Below are 19,188 nucleotides of genomic sequence, written 5' to 3'. Positions count from 1 at the left end.
ACATATAGAACAGATAGATATAGATGAAGATGAAGATATAGTCTTACAAACCCAAACTGCATTACATAGTACAAAACTTCTCCCCATTCACGGTGGGTTACCTGCTAAAGGCTGTGTCCTTGGAGGTGATGACCTGTTGTTTAGCATTAGAACCAAGGTAAGGGACTTGAGTTAAGTGAGGTTGTGTCAGAATGTTTTGTCTCTGAGCAGCAGCTTCTGCTGCCCCCTCCAGCCTCTTCAGTATTTCATCAAGCTGTTTCATCACCCTCTTCCCCATAAGGAGTTCTGCATCCTGGGCCAGACGCACAAGTTCAAAGAAGGCCTTTTGACGGAGAAGTTGGTCCCGAACTTCAGTCTGCCTGGATGTGTAGTAATTTTGTCTGGCTAACTGAAGAGCGAGGTCACCACGCACCACAGGGATATTAAGGAGGCGGGCACAGTCTCGTAATGCAGATCGTACTGGATCTAACATAAGGGACTGAATCTCAGACTGAACTGAGAGGATCTCAGAGTGCAGATCAGGTTCAAGTCTGCTTGCCTGTGAGTAGCACAGAGACTAAGAGAGGAAGGGAATGAAAATGAGACACATTTAGAGGTATACTCAATTTAAGGGATGAATTTTTTTTGCTTTGGCACATGTTAGAATAGAAAATTGTTAAAATGCTGTTTCTCACATCTACAAATTTCCAGTAACAACACAGTGCTGATGAATAACTACAGATTAAAGATATTTTTCCATACCAGTAGCAGTTGACTTAGGTTGCAAATATGAACTGAGATTGAGATGATTTTAAATTGTTTTTTTATTATTATTATTATTACTGAACAAATTATTTTACTAAAAATCTATGTACACTACTGTTAAAAATTTGGGGGTTTGCAAGATTTAATTTTTTTGAAAGTTTGTTATGCTGATTTATTTGATCAAAATACAGTGAACAGTAATATGAATTATTATATTGTAAAAGTTTAATATATTTTAAAATATATTTTTATTGTAATAGAATTAGAAAAAAAAGAAGCATTATTTGAATTGGAAATTAGCTTTAACAAATTATGTCTTAATGCAACCTTGATAAAAAATAAAAGTTAATTTCGTAAAAAAATTTTTTTTTTTTTTTTTTTTTTTAAGTTTTACTGGCCCCAAACATTTGAACGGTAGTGTCTGGTTTCGAAAAAAAAGGGCAGAATGTAATTACATAATTGTCATAAATATTAACCATGTTAATAAGAAACAAACAATAATAATATGTTGCTCTTAAAATGTTCTATGGCACTGTATAGATATTTATAAACCAATCATGGAAACTGTAATTTTGTTTATTATTCACCTCTGTGCTGCTGTTTAGTTGCTGGATGAGCCACTCTTTTGCTGCTTTCTCGCCATGCTCCTTTGCCCTCTCTTTCACCAGCTGGTATTGGGCCACTATATATGCCCACTGCAGTTGTGCCATCTCCTTCTTCCTGAGCTCCACTAGTCCCTCATCCTCTTTTTCCTCATTCTCACTGCAACAGCTCAGATTGGTCAGCTGGCAGTGATTGGATGTGGAGGTCTCCATCATGTCTGAGATGCCCTGAAAGAACTGACGCTGAGTGTAGGAAGTCAACACTTTGGTGAATTGCTCCTGTTGCTGGAGGAAAGGCTCTAGAGGCAACTGGGAGAGGAGCACTGGGGTCCTTGGTTGAGGAACTAATTGTGGAGCAGCTCCATCTTCACTCCTTACAGAATAAGTGTTGGTTTGGAAAAAGCCAGCCAGTTTGGTCGTCTCCTTTGACAGGTTCTCCCCAGCTGAATTGGTGTATGCATTTTCAGCTGCCAAGGCAGAGTTGGCATCTTTTACTGTATTCCCTCCTTCCTGCAGCAGTGCTTGGGATACAGAGGAGTTCGCACCCCAGTTGGTAGCTAGCATCTGCAGCTTATTGAGTCTGCGTTGTTTTAGCTGCTTCTCTTTGCAGAGAGCTTGAAGTTCTGTCTCGAGATCCTCAATTGTTACATTTCCCTCTCCACTCAGCGTAGAACTGCTCCGTGACACTACACCTCCATCTACAGGCAAACAGGTTTTAAGCAGCTCACCCAGTGTCGCCTCATCCAAGATGGGCTTACCGGACTCCTGGAGTGCCTTGTATGCTTGCAATTCTTGTGGCGTTACAACATTGCTGCGGTTCAGTCGGTTGCAGACAACACTTAAAAGGTGTAGGTTATCTGGTGCTGTTTCAAACAACCAGTCAAACTCAGAACCTTTCAGCATAGACGCCCGTGGGAAACCCAATCGTGACAACGCCTCAACAAATTGAGCTCCATCCAGCATGACTGCTTATGTCAACTTGACTTTCACTTCAGAGATATTCCCTTATCCTAAGGCAGATGGTCAAAAGACATTTTAGCGAGCCCGAATTATGTATTTACAAAGAGATGGCCCAACTGAAGTGAATGCTGCATATAACTGTACTGTGTGCAAATTGAAACACATAAACATACTACCATTCAAAAGTTTGTCACACCCTTCAGAAACCACTCTAAATATAATCTTACAGACCCATAACTGAACATACACACTCACATTCATTTAGCTACCTATTTAAATGAGGATTTTTATTGTTTCTAAGGCTTATTATAACTAACTCTACATAAACATCATTTTTATATTTTTTACATTCAAAACCAAATATGAACTATTGAGTATTTGTATGGTCTCACAACACCTGTAATGGCCTGTACAAGCGATATTCAAAGACCAAACTATAATTAGCTGTGGCAAAATTCAAAGTTTAACAATTTCAGGTAACATTAAACCGATTCTTATTGGTTACAAATAAACAGGTTGCTTTGCTGTTTGTTCATCTAAGTTTCATCAGTTCATTTAAAAAGCTAAGAAACAGGTACAATTATTTTTACTTTTACTTGTGCATGTTCTTAGTTAGATACTTTCAGTTGGGTAAAATTTTGACACAGTATAGCCAAGTACGTTAGACCCACATTCGTCTGCTACAGTTGGAAGTGACTGATTGACCGATGACCAGCTAACTTACTAGTTACTTCGTTGTGGTTATTTATCCGTGAAAAACAGCAAACAGGTTTGTAAAAAGCAGTCGTCACAAACGTCTGTGAACAACGTAACATACTAACTGATAGCAAAACACACGTAAATACGGAGATATTCAAAACAGAATTATATTCAAAAAAAATTACTGTAGGAGACCGATCAGCAGTCAGAAGTTTCAGAGGGAGTCAGTCATGACCAATACCTCAAAGACAGCTAAAGTCAAAGTGGCCGTAACTGTACGTTACCGTCAGTATTTTGAATTTCAAGAGTCGTTAAAAACTAGCTGACGTTAACGTAACGTTACTTGTTAAACGTTTGCATTTAGCTACATTAGCTTGCTTTACTGGTTAGCTAAGTACAAACAATACATTTGCCATCATTTCCTTAAAAAAAAAAACAGATTTTTACATATATTTCACAAAGCAGTGTATCATAAATGTCCCTACCTTGAAAAACAGAACCCTTCTTTTGATGTATTGCAGAGTCTGTCTCGCGCGCCATTACGAAATGCCCGCGCTTGCTGTCGTCACGTGACGTAGGTGGTTCCTCGACAAATAAATTATTTCAAAAGCCACTTTTTTTACTTAGATGGAATAATGTTATAATACGTTTTAAAACGGTATAAAAATACATGAATTGGACTTTAAGAAGAAGGAGATTAAGAAGCGTCTTCACTGAAGATGATTGACAAATCTGGTGTGCCAATCAGATGGATACAAAATGTCACGTGATTAAGATTGTAGGCGGGTGTTCTGAAATATGTTTTCTCTTTTCTTTCATTTGGCGGCGCATACATGAATATTCATGAGTTTCCTGTTTCGCGTTAAATCGACTCTGAAAATATCAGGGGGGCAGGGTTTCATATTTTTTTGAAGCACCCCTGGGCGCTGCCATTGGCTAGCGGACCCCCACCTGCTGTTAGCATTCCATTGACTCCCATTCATTTTGGCGTCACTTTGACAGCGAATAACATCTGAGGCGTTTAAAGACTCAATTTGTTCATTAATTATTTCTAAAGAAACACGAAAATGTATAAAAGGCTCCATTACCTTGTATCTTACGGTATGGTCCCGTAGAAGCAGTTTTTGTGAAAAATAGGCTAACGATTGCGTCATAACCAGCGACTCTCTGTCGCACAGTAGAGAAATTACCGTATGGACAGGAGGAGATTCGGTGGGTGATTCAGATTTATCTTGGCACAGCGGTTAGAAGACTTACAGGTTGCTCACGTGACATTTACGGCATCAAGCTTAGTTTGAGTCTGCGCAGTACGCCCGACCCCCAGGAAGTGCGTACTGTCTATGCTTCTAATCGACTTCATTTTTCTCAGTTGAATCCAATGGGGTCGCTGTGTCCATTTCTTTTACTGTCTATGGAAAATATTAGTGCGTTGTCACTGAAACACTAGATTGACATTATGAATGACATTATACTTAGTGTATAATTGTTAATATATAAAATCATTTATAGATTGTGTCATGGTTAATGATTGTTGTAATGATTTTATCTGAGTAGGTAGGCAATGCTCCAAGTAAATAAGCATACAACTATTACGCATTTTTATAGTCCCTAAAATGTGTTGTTTGTTAAATATATAACTTGACAAAATTCAAGTCTCTGCAAACTAGGAAAAAATTACAGGCAAAAGTGCAAGTAGCAAACTGATGAAATGAAACAGATAGTACATTAATTACAAACAAACAGCTTCTCCACATGAACTGCGATTTGGTTGTAGGCTGTCATGCACTTCCATGTGACAACTTTTAAAGAAAAAATAAATAAATTAAAAAGTTAGGCTACTTCCTATGAGTCTTCACATTGCTCCTTATTTCTCACCTTACAGTCTTACAATACAGTGAGCAAGTTTTATTGTGCAACCATAGGCAACACACAATGATATACTTCTCAAATTACATACTTTTAATACCAAAACAAAGGAATATAAGAAACTATTTGCAGCTTTTGGCCCATCTACTTGTTATGTTTTCTAACGATAGGCTACCTCTGGCAAATCAGTGGCTGTAATCATTGAATAAACATATAACACAGGAAATAACATTTTGTGCACAAACGAACAATTATATTCTAAGCTTGCTTAACTTCGCTCGAAGCAGAATTGTAACATTGTTGAAAAGTTTTTGTGACCCGGTGAAAACGCTCTAATATTTTCAGAGTCGCTTTAACACGAAACAGGAAACTCATAAATATTCATGTTTACTCCGCCCAGTGAAACCCCAAATATCCCCTACACCAAATATTTCAGAACAATGGCCTAATCAGTTCTCTACTGTGTGCACAACAGAAAATATAATAGAGAATCAGAAACCGACTTTGAGCTGAAACTAGAGCAGCTCTCTGAGCCCAAAGGTGGAGGTTTGTGATTCTTAGATTTCATATTTTTCCCATATTTGCTCTGTTGCATACCAAGTGGAGTTTATTCTTGTTCTTCAGAGGTTCTTCTAGAGGCAGTGTTCCTTAGTATGGACCCTTACATACGGTGAGTGAAGCTGTAATGTTAGTTAACAGGTGCATTAACATTTGATTTTAGGTTCTTTTGACATAAAGTGAAGTCATACTGATCCTGCATGTTTAAAAATGATTCCTTGTTTGGTTTGTTGTGAATTATTCGATGCATTAATTTCCCCAAATATACTAGTCCTAGGTTTTTTTTTTTTTTATCTATTTAATTCCTTCTAGACCATTCAGCCGTGTTCGAATGCAAGCAGGAGATGTGATGATCGGAACTCAAGTTGCCAAGTAAGAGAAATAATAATCATTGATTGTCTGTGAGGACCGAATTAAAAAATAAAGTAAAAAAGTAAAGTAAAATTGTGTCCCATAACATCTGCATTCTTTCCTCAACATTTTAAGAGAAACCATGACTTTTTTGATAAAAGTAAAATGCAAAATTTCCAACAATTTGGTCATCATTACAAAAGAAAACCATCTGTGACACATTAACAGTCAATGACCGTAATTGTGTAATAAACAGCAATATCACTAGAGTCGTGGATGCCTAGCCTCAGGATATCTCCTTCTCCCATGCCCTTGGGAGCTTACTGCTTCTTTCATACCCCCAATTGTTTCTTTTGCAGATGGTTTCAGAAGGTAGGTCAAATGCTTAATCGACTGCGATATAGTCATTTTCTGATATTTCTTTTAAAAACATCTCAGAAAGATCAGCTTGTATCAAAAAATGAAAAAACTCCCTTTTCAGCTAAGATAATTTACTTGGTCTTCTTTTATTTGAGGCACCACACATGAATGTTATATGATAAAATGATACATTAGTATATAATAAATAACATTAACTGTACTCCACAGGTTGACAGCACGGTTCGGAGGAGATCTGTGCCTTCAAACCAGGAGAAACCTTACTGGTGAATGCAGCTGCAGCGGCTTTTGGTTCTGTAGTGGGTCAAATTGCCAAACTACAAGTTTGCAAGGTTGTGGGTTCAGCAGGAAGGGATGAAAAGGTGGCCTACCCTAAAAGAGCTGGGCTTTGAACAGGCCTTTAACTACACTGTCTCCTCACTAGAGGAAGCACGGAAGAATGCTTCACCTAAAGGATATGACTGCAGTTAACAATACATAAAAAAGGACAACTTGACAATCTTGATTATTCAAAGATTTGGTTTGGTTTGCAGGTGGGCGGCCTTTTTTCGAGTGTTGCTATTACACAGATGAAGGCATTTGGGGAGTATTGCTGTATGTGGAGGAATATCACTATATAATGACACCAGTCCACAAACAGGTTTGGTTAACCGACATTTAGTCATTTAGCTGACGCCTTCATCCAAGTAACTCTCATGTGATTCTCGTTTTAACCAGTTGTGTCTGTTCTGAATAACCTTTACACTAATAGAATCAATACCTTTGTATAAACAACACAAAAGCTGTTTAGTCACCATTAGTGAAACATAAAAGTAGACTTGAAGAATTGGGTAGAAGTAGACTTTTGTCCATTTGCAGCAGTGATGATGTGTATTTGTCTTTTTTAGGTCCTTATCCACACCTTCAGATGGTTTTTAAGCAGTTGAAAATGGAAGGTTTCTTGGTAGGCAGGTGGGAACATAAAAATGAAGAGTCACTGAAGCGAACATTGACCTGGATGCTGCTAGTCTGGTTATTACTATACTATGCTTTATTTAAAAACAATTGTACTTCTTCTCAGTAAGTATCATATATTAATAATGCTGCCGATTCTCTTGATTTGATTGTTCACAGGGAAAGCTGAAGTGTAAAGAACATGTTACTGTTGGCTTTGAAAACATGCCTGCTGCATTCATGGGGATGCTGCGAGGAGAAAATACCGAAAAAGACATTGTTAAAGTCTAATAACAAGTATTGCAGTGGTGTCCTTTATTTTGTTTTACAAATAAAGTCTGTTTTTGTACATTTGCAACATTCTCTAGGACAGATATGCATAAAACAAGAATAATATGATACGTGTTCTAATATTAGAAGCATCAAGGAGATATTGATCTCAAAAGATTAGGCCTATCAAGTCTGTTGCTCAGCATTATTCAGCATTTGTAAATCCTGTCATAAAAAAAACCCAGCAGAATATGTTTAGTCATCATGAACTAAATGAACAATAGTGATAGCATATAAATCATTAACTGTCTTTAGATGGTCTTTATAGTAAGACGGGTACAGACAGGCAAACAAAGTCGCTTTTTAGAGGTTTCTAACAAGACACGTTTTCTTTGAAAGTTATTTTGATAAATAAATAAATGCATGTGGTATTTTGGTATTTTTACTACCTGCACTGGGTGTTTGGTGGTAATGTACAATGACACAACAAAAATATCTGTCTGAACACTGACATCTTGTGGCTATTTATGAAGGAATCGTAGTTCATAGTGAATGTTCATGAAGAAGAGACCAACCGGGTCATCTTATGTGTGGGGCAAATAAAATATTTATATATATCATTCATGACAAAATGTGTAGTAGCTTTTGTGTTACATTGATTAAGAATATATTCAAATACATTTTAGAATAACATATTTCATTTTAAAGGTATATGGAAAAATGATTTTGATTTGGGCTTTGTCATACAGTACAGTGACATGCAATGTATATGCAATGTCATGGTTATGAGGTCATTTCAAAGTCATCCTGACTGTGCATTAGAAATTATTCTGATATTTCTATATAGCAACAAATAAGAAAATAAAATACATTTTTATCCACAAACCATCAATGTTTATGTTTACCACGCACAGGGTGTATTCACACTAGGAAAGTCCGCTAGTTCACTTACTTGGGTCCGGAACAAATACAATGTTAATTGTATTTATTTATATATATATATATAAATTGTGGTTCACCTTCACACTGGCCTTTTTGCAAGTGAACCATAAATGAAAACCAGTAAACAAAAGCACTCGTGTGCTAAGGTCATCCATTCACTGGTTCATCCGTTCAACCTTACCAGAGTTGGTTTGGAAGCGGACCGAGACCACCTCTTCAGCAGAGTTTCGGTACGGTTGTTTGGTCTGCTGTATTCTCACCCTCCTAAAAGATCTGCACCAACTTGAGTTCGATTCAAGCGAACCAAACAAGACTGTTGTGAATACTTTTAATTCATAATGTTTGTATGTCTGTTCACAACAATCCTGAAAATTGTAACATTTAAAAGTAAGAATAAATCTACACTGGATGTCAGATAAACCCTGCAAACTGTTCAGCTCCTCGGACTGAGGACCCTTAGCCCTATACATTGTATGACAAAGCCAATTGAGATCACGTCTCACTTATCTTACAGACTGATTTAATCCACATTGTGTGATGCCAGGGTAACCTGGGGTGAAACCTCCTCTCCTAGAAGATTGTTTATAACATTAATAAGGACAAATGTTTTGTTATTTAATATATTTAATGCAGATAATACAATTTAAATACTGAAAGTCCAAGGTAAACAATATTCAGTGTGCAGGTGTGAGGTTGTGTGTGTAAATCTGCAATGTCATTTACGTATGTCAATAGAGATGTTTTGTTATGTAAGAGTATTCATTGTCGTCACTACAATAAAAGCAAGCTCTGTTCTCTCTCAGAACAAATTCCAGTTTGAAGAGCTCTGCCTGTGCAGCTTCTGACATACAATCATGGTTAAGGCAAAGACGTGGATCCTTAAAAAACACTTTGAGGGCTTTCCTAAGGAAAGTAACTTTGAACTGAGAGAAGAAGCTCTGCCAGAGCTTCAAAATGGAGGTATGGGTAATTTATATATTTGTCTTTTTGTATACCTTTGCTGTGCCTTGCTGATTTATCGTAATAATTTTTGCTTCAGACGTGCTTGTGGAGGCAGTCTATTTAAGTGTTGATCCATATATGAGGTAAAGTTGTCTCAGTCTTATTAGAAGAACATCTCTATATTTAATGTAATTCTATGTGGTGTGTCTAGCCAATATTGCCTTCTGTTGTTTTTATAGATCTCTGAGTAAAATGTGGATAAAAGAGGGGGATGTACAATATGGAACTCAACTGGCAAAGTAAGGAAGTATTACTATGTATATTGTAATGTATAATATTGTTACATTTTATTTAACCCGTTTTGTTAGTCACATGCTGTAGATTAATTTTACTTAGCAGAACATTTACAGAAACAAAAAGCATGCTCAGTAGTGAGAAGGGGAATAAATCTTATCCAAGTGATCATAGAATGCTGTATCAATTGAAATATTGTAATATGGAAGAAGATCAGAAAACCTCTAGGCAGCTGAATCTGTGGCTGAAGCGGTCCAGTTACTCACAAATTTGGTTTTCGTTTGCATCATCTGATGAAGACACTTCCACTTAAATGAGTGGAAAAACATTTTGAGCAACAGATGAACAGTAGAAAAATATTTTCTATGCATGTTTATGCAATTATATTAGTAAGTTAAACCACAAAGTTGCATATAAGTGAGGAAACAGGTCTTTTCATAACCAAAAACATTTTACATCACTGAATAAATATCTTAACTCATGTCTTGCAGGGTAGTGAAGAGCAAGGACCCAGCATTTCCTGAGGGATGCTACGTGGTTGCTAATTGTGGATGGAGGACACACACTGTAACCAAAGCAAAGGGTCCAGCCGGGCCCATCTTGACTCGGATAGTATCCGAATGGCCCAGTGATATTTCAATGTCCCTGGCTCTTGGTTCCTTGGGGATGCCTGGGTAATGTAACCACGACTTTAAAAAATGATGGCAGTGGCAATTCTTTTTTTTTTTTTTTTCTTTTTTTTAAATATAAATATCAAGTATGTATCCTAAATCCTGTCTCTTTTATCCTCTAGTTTAACTGCTCTGTATGGTCTGGAAGAGGTGGGTAAGGTACAGCCCGGTGAGACGATTCTGGTGAGCGCAGCAGCAGGTGCTGTAGGTACGATGGTGGGGCAGATCTGCAAGATCAAAGGCTGCAAGGTTGTGGGCTCAGCAGGAGGTGATGGCAAGGTGGCCTACCTAAAAGAGCTAGGCTTTGACCAGGCCTTCAACTACAAGACTGTCTCCTCACTGGAGGAAACACTGAAGAACGCCTCACCTGAAGGATACGACTGCTACTTTGAGAGTGTAATTTACTTTATATGTGTATTTTTGTCTAAAATACAGTCTGCTATTTGTTAACAAATCTTTTACTTCATGTTCTTTAGGTGGGAGGTCCCCTCTTTACCGCAGCACTCAAAAACATGAAGCCAGGAGGCCGTATCGCTGTGTGCGGTGCAATAGCCACTTACAATGACACAACACCACAGATGTGTATGTCTCATTTCTACTGAGTCCCTCCAATTGAAGAAAAAAATATCAGATTTTAATATTAGAAGATATAAGAGGGGGAAAAAGGAAATAAACGCTTTTAAATTGTTACACTTTACAACCTCTAGAGGACAGTATAGGATATGAAAAATCTAAGCAATCTAACATTAAGTTATTGAATTTGTTTCCTCTCACAGGTCCTTATCCTCACCACGAAATAATTACACGACAGCTGAAGATAGAAGGATTTATGGTGGGATCTTGGCAACACAAAGATGAAGAATCTATCAAGAGGATGCTTAAATGGATGAAAGAGGTAAGCTGCTTTAGAAATGAATCATTCTGAACTTGATCGTTACACCCTTCATAAGATAATGGCCATTACACAGCATATAACAACAGCAGCCTGTGAATGAGACAGAGAACTGGTATGAAGACACATTGAATTGTTTTCCTGCAGGGCAAACTGAAGGTGAAGGAAGTGGTAACGGTTGGCTTTGAGAACATGCCAGCTGCCTTCATAAGGATGCTGAAGGGCGATGGACTAGGGAAGGCTATTGTTAGAGTCTAAGGCATTCTTAGAAATCCATCTGTTGTGTTTTTACATCAAATACAATATGACACATTTGGGTAACTTGAATATGTGTAGACAGAAAAACTTAGTGTAGTCTGCTTGTGTCTAAAGGGGAACTAAATGAATCCCATTTTGTCTTGTCCACTAAGTTTTTTTCTTCTTCTTTCACTTCAGTATGTTTACAAATAAAACCAAATAAGCCTCATATTTATGTTGTATGTGGTAATATCTTTCCATATCTTCCTTGTCTGATTAATAATGTTCATTATTTCTGTATTTTTCATTCTTCTGGGTTCTAAAATAAATAAATAAAAATGTAAAAAGCAAAAAAATATGTATTGCTACTCCACAAACAATTCTTTTTTTTTTGTCATAGATTTTTTATTGTTGCAAATTGCATTTTTACATTTTATACCACCCCAACCACCCTATACAACCATACCCAGCCCCAACAAGTAATCCCCAATAAACACAATGACATCTGGGAAGAGAAGAAAAAAATAATAATAATAAAAAAAAAATAATAATAATAATAAATAAAAAAATGTAATAAATTAAATAATAATAATACATGAATATATACATATACACACACATACACGTACATATAACAATTAAGAAACTAATTAATAATAAAATAAGGGTTATATACCTACACTCAATCTACATCTAAGATTTGTAAATTCTGAAAGAATGTGATAAATCTTTTCAAAAAAAGATTCCCCCCTACCTCTGATATTGTACTTAATTTTTTCAAGTTTTAAAAAAAAATCTTTGAGCCAAACTGAAATAGAGGGGGGTTGAGGGGAGGTCCAGGATAAAAGTATTCTGCGCCTAGCAATAAGAGATGCAAAAGCTATGACATCAGCCTGTCTCCGGCTTAAAGGCTGACACCGAGAAGGAACACCAAAGATTGCAATCAAAGGGCAAACAATTAACTCGACCCCTAGGACATCGGAAACTATTTTAAAGTAAGAATTCCAAATGTTTTGCAACTTGGGACAAAAGGCAAACATATGACTAAGATTGCATGGTGAAAGTTTACATTTATCACACAAATCTGAAACATTGGGATATATTTTAGAAAGTTTTGTCTTCGAAAGACTCCACAAACAATTCTAAAGAAATCCATAGAATCTACTTAAATGGCCGAAGAAGAGGAAGAGCTGATTCAGAACATGTCAGCTGTTACGTCACCACTCCAACATGCGGATATTTTTGGTTACTCTTCACAGGATTCAGTTAGTTAGAGGCTAAAACTCTAAATGTACTTCAGAAACTTGTTTGAAATATTTCATGATTCCAGGTGTCTCTGTACTTGTCTTGACGATTGTGAAGTAGACACAAAATCGCAGTAAAACATGTTTGTTCATGAGCAGACATCTTCAGTTAAATTAGTGTCTAGCACAAAATAATGTAAATCGAATGCTTAACAGAAAGGTAAGGTACATTAACATTGAGTAAAAAATAAGTTGATGATTGCATTTTACAGCCACTAGGACAGGGTTAAACAAAAACTGGACATGAATTCAAGGGAATGTTTTATTAGGGAATGTGTCCATAAATCAGTTATTAATTACAGAAGTGTGCTTTCAAGATGAAGATATTAAAATAGGATGTCTTAAGGCTTGGCTTGTTCAACACTGAATATACAAAAGCAGAAGATCTGACGGTTTGAGTCACTGTGATTCTGTACAGTAGGAAGTGTGACAAAAAAAATCCAAAAGAGATTGATTTTTTTTTTTTTTTAGGTTGAAACAATTGCTGTTGTAATTGTTTTTGTATAACTTTGGTTTTATTACCTTAGCTATTTGCCCATAGGTAAGATTAGTGATGGTTTTCAGAACATGTCAGCTGCTTTCCTACATACAGTTTTCTTCTGTGATAACACATTTTGTAATGTCTAAAAACCTCTAAAAGGTGTCAAAAAAGGCATTAAATGTTCTTTGTTTACTATAAGATGCATTATACATGTGCAAGAATGTATGTGCAGTGTGCATACAAACAGTTTGTATAGCCTTACGGCGACACACTGGATGCGTGGCGCAAGCGTCTCAGCTGTGTGGCGTGTCCGTTTTTAATTCGGCTCCCATGTTAACAGGTTAGAGCTTGCAGACTGCCTGCGTGAGACGCGCGTCTCAGGCGCGGCTCGAGCCATGCGGAAAACGCGTGCATGCTAGAAATAAAACCGACGCCTATTTTTCACGTGACACGCGCGCGTGTTGGAAGTGTTTCCAGGCAAAATATAATAGGAAAATGTTTATATGTCATTTTGTACACAAATACATATTAATTCATGACATTTTGATACTTGAAAGTCTATAGGTTGACATAAATTCAGATATAAATGTAATTTAAAAAATAAATAAATAATTATCGATTTTCAAATATTGAACCTGTCAAACATAGTCTATTTTGCCTTCAATACTGTTGACGGTGTCCTTTATCAGTAGGCATGTAAAAAAAAAAGTTGATATTGTTGTCATGAAGACAAGTGCCTGGTCTGTCGGCGGTCTCCCTCTATATGTCACCTACAACAGCAGCAGCGCGCCAGCGCCGCGTCAGGCACGCAGCCAGTGTGTCACCGTATGGCAAGCCAAAGTGGTCACAACCGCCTGCTCGGGCGTCTGATTGCACATTGACACGTCAAAAGCGTGCGATTTTACAGCAAAACGCGCGTCCTCGACGTGTGATTTACCATAAAATTGCGCGTCCTTAGCGTGCGCTTTGGAGTCAGACAAAACGCACGTTTTGAACGTGTAAACAGGTCTACCAAACTGGCGGTGCAAACGTCTTTTGAAGTATCCAAACAGGTGAAAGAAACATGCGCTCTCCTAGTGTTTTCAAAATGGCACGCTGAAAGCGTGTGCTCACTTCATAGGGCAGAAGTCTGTAATGATTCGTCCGCTATATATGGGCTATCACGGTAAGGCATTGCTACAGCATACATATTCTTTTTTTCCACTCGGTCATAATGAGGGATGTTATGTCGTTTAAATGACACATTTTAATTTAATGTGGTTAAGCTTCATTAAAGAAATGGGTCTGGTACAGTCTTTATTATAGATCAGTGGTGTGGTACAGTTTACACAAATGTTGTTCATTTTAGCTGCTATCTAAAGTTACATCTGCAGCACCATGTAGCACCAGCACAGATGACCACCACGACATAATAACTCTTGAGAACGTGATATTATGTCGTGGCCACGAGTTTCATGCGTAAACAAACCTGCGAGACCATACCAACACGGGATTGTCAGAGTTGGATTAATTAATGTTTTATTTTGAATTAAGAGATTATTATATTATTTATAATGTAAATTATTTCATTACTAAATTATTATATTAACCATAGGCCTTGGCTACCGGGCTGTAGTGAACTTCAGCATTCAAATAAAGTTTATCTTGAATAAATGTTACATAAAGTGTACAATATAAAATAGGCCTACAAGAAAAATATTTGATCATTGTCTTGTGAGTCTGTTATTTGATCATCTTTTCCCCGTAATATTTGTATATTATTATTGTCCTATAATTATTGGTTATATTTTTATATTATATTCGTTCATATTCATCTTTTCCTTTGATTTCGATCTCTTTACTTAACGTTCTGAATGCTTTTGTAAATAATAGCGTACTGTAAATGGTCGACATGCAAATCATGCTTTGATTATGCTGACTGGAATTTTTGTTGGAGTGCAGTCAAATTCATTTTAAGACATATGGGTATTCTATAGTCTTTGGTTTAAATTTAACATATATTTCATTTTATTTTGGCTAAATAATAGACCATAATTATAAGTACAATAGTGTTCCGTTGAGGAATTAATCATTCACGTAGTATTGTCACGTTTGTAAATGAAAACACAAGATGCTCATTTATCATTTATCAGACAATTAAGCCAAGAAAGTTTTGAATTTGTGTTTGTATTTATGCCCATGCGTGATGATAAATGACCATGTTGTGCTTTCATTTACAAATGAAACTATTCGTGAATTATTAATTCCTCAACGAAACACTATAGTATTTACAATTATTGTCTATTAATTAGCCAAAATAAAATGAAATATGTTACATTTAAAATGCATTCCAGCAAAAATTCTAGTCAGCATAATCAAAGCATGATTCGCATGTCGACCATTTACAGTAGGCTATTATTTACAAAAGTATTCAGAACGTTAAGTAAAGAGATCGAAATGAAAGGAAAAGATGAATATAAATGAATATAATATAAAAATATAACCAGTAATAATAAAATAATAATAATATACAAATATTACGAGGACAAGACGATCAGTTAATGAACAAAACAAGGATAAAATATTTTTCAGTCAAATGGAAACACCCATATATGCAGCAATCATCCTTAATTTAAGAAATGTGGCAAAACATCTCTTGAGAGAAGCTCATATTATTAAATTCTACACATTCAATCGCAACTTCATTGTGCTCTTAGTCCTTTCGAGGCGAATTTAACAAAATTGGTCAGCTCCCGACAGCATCATGTGTTTTATTTATGGGGAGTATATTTATGTATTTATTTCAATGAATGTAATCGATTAATCAGGGCCGGGTTTCCCAATAACGATTGATCTTAAGCTTAAGAATGTTTTCTACGAGTCATTTCACAATCGTTCGTTATTGTTTCACGTGCGTTTCCCAAAAATACACTTAACACAGTTGCACGTAGCTGTCCTTTAAGTGCTACTTAGGAGTCGCTATCCGTTTATCAAGTGCTGAAATGTCAGCATGACTCTTCATTGTAGTACACAATCGTTTATTGACGTTAACCTAATGCTGCGTTCCAGACAGACAACATGGATATAATAACTATAATACGATACAATATTATAATATATTATAGTGTATAATATTATACTTTACTTTTAATTTATATATTTATATGTTATGTTAGGTAACAAATGTTAGCCTGAATGCACTGTAAGTCGCTTTGGATAAAAGCGTCTGCTAAATGCCTAAATTTATTTAAATTAATTTATTCATATACAGTATTGAGAGAGAGAGAGAGAGAGAGAGAGAGAGAGAGAGAGAGCTAGACGTTATTTCCGGGTCTAATACATAGCTGGTTTTTGTGCACCTCAGCAAGTAATTGACATATTTTACCCCCAGTCTTTGAAACATTTCCTACATTACTTATCTTATTCTTTTTTATTCTTTTTTATTTATTTATTTATTTGTTGTTCAGTCATTTAATGTAAATTTGTATTTCTATTTTTTCTGCCATTTTTCTGCCCTGTAAACTGTACCACACCACTGATCTATAATAAAGAGTGTACCAGACCCATTTCTTTAATGAAGCTTAACCACATTAAATTAAAATGTGTCATTTAAACGACATAACATCCCTCATTATGACCGAGTGGAAAAAAAGAATATGTATGCTGTAGCAATGCCTTACCGTGATAGCCCATATATAGCGGACGAATCATTACAGACTTCTGCCCTATGAAGTGAGCACACGCTTTCAGCGTGCCATTTTGAAAACACTAGGAGAGCGCACGTTTCTTTCGCCTGTTTGGATACTTCAAAAGACGTTTGCACCGCCAGGTTGGTAGACCTGTTTACACGTTCAAAACGTGCGTTTTGTCTGACTCAAAACGCACGTCTTGGACACCCATTTCTATTATGATAAACGCACGTCAAAAACGCGCGTTTTTGGTGACTCCAAAGCGCACGCTAAGAACGCGCGTTTTTATGGTAAATCACGCGTCAATAACGCGCGTTTTGCTGTAAAATCGCACGCTTTTGACGTGTCAATGTGCAATCAGACTCCAAGCAGGCGTTTGTGACCACTTTGGCTTGCCATATCACTGGCCTTAGGCTACAACAGTTTAGAAGGCTAATCCACCACGTCTGTCGGTGACGTGACGTCCCGGGATCTGTCAAGTCATTCTGACTTGCTCATTGCAAAACCAGGATTAGTGATGGTCTTTTTTAAGATAAGTGAGCATCCTTCACTCCTTATAGAGGTTAAAACTAAATATTTATGCCTCAAGCTGCGCTAAACTAAGGTATAAGGCATTTTCTTAGCTTTATCTGCTGATTATATGTCTTTGTAGTCTGTAGTTGTAGGAGGGTTTTACAGAACCTCATAATTCCATGATTGGTCCGTTGTCTTTATCGAAGGCGGGGCTACGTGACGTTCACGCTAATGACGTGGGCTGACTGTTAACGAAGCAGGAGCTTTCACGAGACGAACACAGTAGACCACTAGAAGACTGACTGACATACATCAAAACGACCAAAATGGTTATCATAATTGAGGATAAGGTATGTATTTAATACCAAAATTTGAGATGCTACCTTGACTTTGACTGTAACTCTTTATAGGTAATGTACGTTATTATGTTCTGATGTCTCTGAAAAAAATGTATTCGTATTTTTATATAGATTAAAAAAAAGCTATAGCCGCATGTAGTTTTTATTATTATTATTATTATTACGAAACGCTGCTTGTGGAACAAATGTGGGCGGACGTTTAGCCTACACGTTAACACCTTTGGTTTACACCTGTTTTTATAAAGTCTATGGTTTACACACAAGAACGTGTATTGGTTTCTAGTTTTAAAGAACCTAAAAGAGTACAGTAATGACAAGTAGAAAACGAGAAGTACATTCAGTTACTTTTTAAAAAGGACATAAAACGTACGATTCAATAAGTGGCTGTTAGTTAGAAAGTTTTTGCTTCCTTACGTTAAACATCTGTGCAGCTGTAATGGGAGATCGGACTCAAATCGGTTTCTGTCTTTCGAAGAGTTCATTTCACAAACTGATTCAGTGGTTCTTTATTTTGTCAAGTAATTACGTCACGGCGCAGTCTCTGCTATAGAGTTTGATCTTATCTGTTGTCATATTAGTCTAATGTTTTAGAAAATCTTTTGTTCAGTGCCCAGCTTTTGTCAATAGGTTCATTAAAAACCAGACTCGATCTATCGGTAGTACTGAAACGAGTTGCTTTTTCTCTCCAGTGGAGTGTCCTTCTGAAGTGTTTTGGTTCTAGACATAAAAAATGTGAGGATTAAACATTAATATACATGCATTTTAAACAGGATCTACATTAAATTGTTTTATGATGGTACTTATAAAGTAGGCCTAGTAAATGAGTTTAAACAAATGCAATACAGTACACATATGGGTACATATATTATTTTGTACATCACCATTAAAATGTTGTATCAGATATTAGTTTACAATAAAGTAGTAGGCCTACGTGTTTGTTTTGCTTTCGTGTAATTTCACTAAAAAGGATATGAGCTGTATTTCAGTATCTCAAATGGAAAGCAAAAGCTGTCACCCCTTTCTAGTCATAAGTCATATGGCTCTTTTATAAATATTTGAAAGTCTTTGCCACTCTGATTAAACCATAGCATTATGACTCATCATGGCCAGTTTCAGTGAACCTCAGTGGGAAGGAATGTGTCAGTTTGGAAAATGAATCAACTTTTCCTCTCTCTGCAGCGTGCCTTCGACGATGCTCTGAAAAATGCTGGGGACAAGTTGGTGGTGGTGGACTTCACAGCCACATGGTGCGGGCCCTGCCAAATGATCGGTCCAGTCTTTAAAGTGAGCATTCATGCACTGCTGAATATGTCACCGCATCTAAGATTCAGAGTGACATCTGGAGCTGTAATGTTTCTTCTATAGAGGCCTCCGGAATCACTGGGAGTGGCTCTGTTGTTGTGCTGTTGGGGCAGTCGGCAGGGAAGCTTCCTTAAGAATTAAAGCATGAATCATTTACAGAAATGCAAATGAAAGGCAGTCCTGATAAAGAAAGCTGATTCATTCCTTAAAGGGTTAGTTCAC

At 36.7% G+C, this 19,188-nt stretch overlaps 3 protein-coding genes across 6 annotated transcripts in view; 2 read left to right on the top strand and 1 right to left on the bottom strand.

Moving 5' to 3' along the window:
- LOC132118407 (DNA polymerase nu-like) overlaps positions 1-3,797 on the bottom strand; it is a 72,604-nt gene extending 68,807 nt beyond the window's left edge. Inside the window, exons 1-3 of one of the 4 annotated variants that reach the window (XM_059528249.1) lie at positions 3,491-3,749; positions 1,332-2,356; positions 102-556 (exon numbers count right to left, since the gene is read on the bottom strand). In XM_059528249.1, the coding sequence (XP_059384232.1) occupies positions 102-556; positions 1,332-2,309 (1,433 nt within the window). In that variant the 5' untranslated portion in view covers positions 2,310-2,356; positions 3,491-3,749. Of the gene's footprint in view, positions 1-101; positions 557-1,331; positions 2,357-3,490 lie in introns of all 4 variants that reach the window. The other 3 variants (XM_059528258.1, XM_059528241.1, XM_059528233.1) reach the window with 3 other exon arrangements.
- A 1,512-nt stretch (positions 3,798-5,309) lies between these two features.
- Positions 5,310-11,570, top strand: ptgr1.2 (prostaglandin reductase 1, tandem duplicate 2). The gene is made up of 11 exons (XM_059528271.1): positions 5,310-5,411; positions 5,498-5,541; positions 5,742-5,801; positions 9,107-9,263; positions 9,343-9,388; positions 9,485-9,544; positions 10,031-10,213; positions 10,333-10,606; positions 10,687-10,792; positions 10,987-11,105; positions 11,250-11,570. The coding sequence occupies exons 4-11, from the start codon at positions 9,158-9,160 to the stop codon at positions 11,358-11,360; spliced, it is 1,005 nt and encodes a 334-aa protein (XP_059384254.1). The 5' UTR covers positions 5,310-5,411; positions 5,498-5,541; positions 5,742-5,801; positions 9,107-9,157; the 3' UTR covers positions 11,361-11,570.
- A 5,946-nt stretch (positions 11,571-17,516) lies between these two features.
- txn (thioredoxin) overlaps positions 17,517-19,188 on the top strand; it is a 90,050-nt gene continuing 88,378 nt past the window's right edge. The window contains exons 1-2 of the mRNA XM_059528198.1: positions 17,517-17,655; positions 18,844-18,948. Of these exons, the coding sequence (XP_059384181.1) occupies positions 17,632-17,655; positions 18,844-18,948 (129 nt within the window). The 5' untranslated portion in view covers positions 17,517-17,631. The remainder of the gene's footprint in view (positions 17,656-18,843; positions 18,949-19,188) is intronic.

This window comes from Carassius carassius, chromosome 3 (assembly GCF_963082965.1).
Source record: "Carassius carassius chromosome 3, fCarCar2.1, whole genome shotgun sequence".
NCBI lineage: Eukaryota > Metazoa > Chordata > Actinopteri > Cypriniformes > Cyprinidae > Carassius > Carassius carassius.
The sequence above is the reverse complement of the archived record's forward strand: the minus strand, read 5'-3'. Positions and strand labels throughout refer to the sequence as shown.

Bases quoted from the DNA above. Each gene is read 5' to 3' on its own strand.
- ptgr1.2 (XM_059528271.1), top strand. From the start codon at position 9,158: ATGGTTAAGGCAAAGACGTGGATCCTTAAAAAACACTTTGAGGGCTTT. The intron at 9,389-9,484 runs GTAAAGTTGTCT...TTGTTTTTATAG, and splicing joins AGTGTTGATCCATATATGAG to ATCTCTGAGTAAAATGTGGA. The intron at 11,106-11,249 runs GTAAGCTGCTTT...GTTTTCCTGCAG, and splicing joins TGCTTAAATGGATGAAAGAG to GGCAAACTGAAGGTGAAGGA.